Raw genomic sequence first — 2,294 nt, forward strand, 5'->3', positions numbered from 1 at the left:
TTATTATTATTATCATTACTTACGTTGGCAGTTTTTTGCTGTGACAGCATCTCCATAAAAACCTTCAGCGCAGCTTTCACACGTCGCTCCACTGTAACCCTGGCGACACCGCAGACACTGGCCTGTGATTGGATCACAGCTTCCAGGTGTGGATAGATCCAGGTTGTCATTGCAGTCGCAGGGCTGACAGGACCCCCCTGGTACACCGGGCTGGCCGTAGTATCCATTGGAACATCTAGACAGCAGAAAAAAGACTAAATAGCTGATAATCACCCAGACGTTGTGTGTTACACAACAGTTCAGAGATGTTCTAGAGCAGAGGTTCTCAAGCTGGGGTCCCTGGACCCCCAGGGGTCCGCGAGAGGTATCTTGGGGGTCCTCAAAATTTTTTTACTAAAATCTTAATTTGGTTTTATTTTTAAAAATAATGGAGAACAATGAACTAATAAAACAAACAAAATAAACTTAATAAAAATATATATTCCTATAGCATTTAGGGGTTGAAATGACAATAAATTATCTTTTAAAACAGCATGGGGTTTATGAGGGGGTCCCTGGAATTATTTTGCCGTTCTAAGGGGTCCCCAGACCCAAATGGCTTGAGAGAACCTGTTCTAGAGGAGTTTCAAGTTCAAATGCAGCAGAGATCTTATAAACATTCTACATTAATGATTAGGAGATAAATCAAGGCTAATGTAAAGAATACAAACATGGTTGCAAATGTGCAGCTTCATGAACTTTTCTGCTGTCTTCTTTATTTTCTTTATACTTTGTCACACTTGTACAAGAGTGACTACATTTTAAAAAAATAGTGCATCCGTAAATGTTTGAATATCTCAACAAATAATTGCATTCCTGCTTTGTGCTTCCAAGTTGTAGCAATCAGATGTCATCTTATTTTTTTGATGTTATTTTCTTCTTTCTCCTTTGAGAAAGCTGGTAGGGCAATGTCCTTTGAAAATACAACTATGTGCTGCTTTTATGTAGCAAATACCATTTAAAATTACAGTTCTCCTCAGCTTTCAAGTCTGCAACAAAATATACAGCAGCTCACCTCGGTTTTCTTTATGCGCCCAACAGAAGAAAATTACTTGGGTTTCAGAAAAAACAGATACGTACAATCAAAATGATTGTTTACCTCAGCTTCTGGTGCTAATATCACAAACACCCAATGATCAAAACAAAATTATTGTTCTTGTTCAAAACAGAACTGACTGTTTGGATCCAGTTAGCAAAGACAAAATGAAGTTCAGCTGGTCCAGAGACAATAACTGGCAAAAGGCAACAGTTTTATTCCTAATAAAACATGGTCTTGTGTCATAAATGCACAAAGACATTAATTTATTGGTTCATAAATAACTGAACCAAGCACCAGCCCATAATGAGGTTTTGAACAGTCCTATCATCTTGAGTGTGAATAAGATGAAAATCAGTTGGAGGAAGTGGGAACAGGCGGAGCAGCGCTCCCATTCCAGGAGAAGAGGAGGACTGATTTGGTTTTTGAGAAATCTTAGATCCTTTAAACTTCTCATCAGGATATTGCAGATTTTCTTTTTAAGTCGGTGGTGGAGAGCGCAGTTTTCTTCGCTCACGTCTGTTGAAGCAGCATCGAAGCCGGAGACAAAACAGAAGAAAATAAGAATTTCTTTGGAGCTGTGGAAACTGATGAATAACAACCTACTGCACAAGATTCATGTGCATCATCCCAGACCTTCTAAACATTAAACAGATAAATAAACTGATTTAATAACTGTAGTTACACCTTCTTCACGTTAGATTCAATAAAACCAGCATAAATTATTAAACCAACTAAATTAATCTTAATAAATGACTTTTTTGTGCCAGAACCACTTCGGTGCACTGCAAAAACTGCCCATTTTACCAAGTTTTAAAATCTTATATCAGCCAAAATGTCTTTTTTGATCTTGTTTTGAGACTGATTCACTAAACAAGAACTGATTGTGTAAGAATAATCATCTTGTTTTCAGAATGTGTAAGATTATTTGTCTTGTTAGTCTGAAAATTTGACTCAAATTTAGTCAAAAATTTCTACCAGTGGAGTAAGAAAATTTTACTTGGTAAGATTCTTGAAATACTTGATTTGACTCAGTTTTTTCTTATTTCAAGAATCTTACCAAGTAAAATTTTCTTACTCCACTGGCAGAAATTTTTGACTTGATTTGAGTCAAAATTTCAAACAAGACAAATAATCTTACACGTTCTGAAAACAAGATTATTATTCTTACAAATTCAGTTCTTGTTTAGTAAATCAGTCTCAAAATGATCAAAAAGAC

At 36.2% G+C, this 2,294-nt stretch overlaps 1 protein-coding gene across 1 annotated transcript in view; it reads right to left on the bottom strand.

Annotated features, from left to right (window-relative positions):
- lama2 (laminin, alpha 2) overlaps positions 1-2,294 on the bottom strand; it is a gene marked incomplete at its 5' end in the record, with an annotated part of 234,410 nt that overhangs the window by 101,285 nt on the left and 130,831 nt on the right. Inside the window, 1 exon segment of the mRNA XM_014015734.1 lies at positions 24-235. Coding sequence (XP_013871188.1) covers positions 24-235 — 212 coding nt within the window.

The sequence above is a fragment of the Austrofundulus limnaeus genome, unplaced genomic scaffold (genome assembly GCF_001266775.1).
Source record: "Austrofundulus limnaeus strain Quisiro unplaced genomic scaffold, Austrofundulus_limnaeus-1.0 Scaffold133, whole genome shotgun sequence".
Classification (NCBI taxonomy): domain Eukaryota; kingdom Metazoa; phylum Chordata; class Actinopteri; order Cyprinodontiformes; family Rivulidae; genus Austrofundulus; species Austrofundulus limnaeus.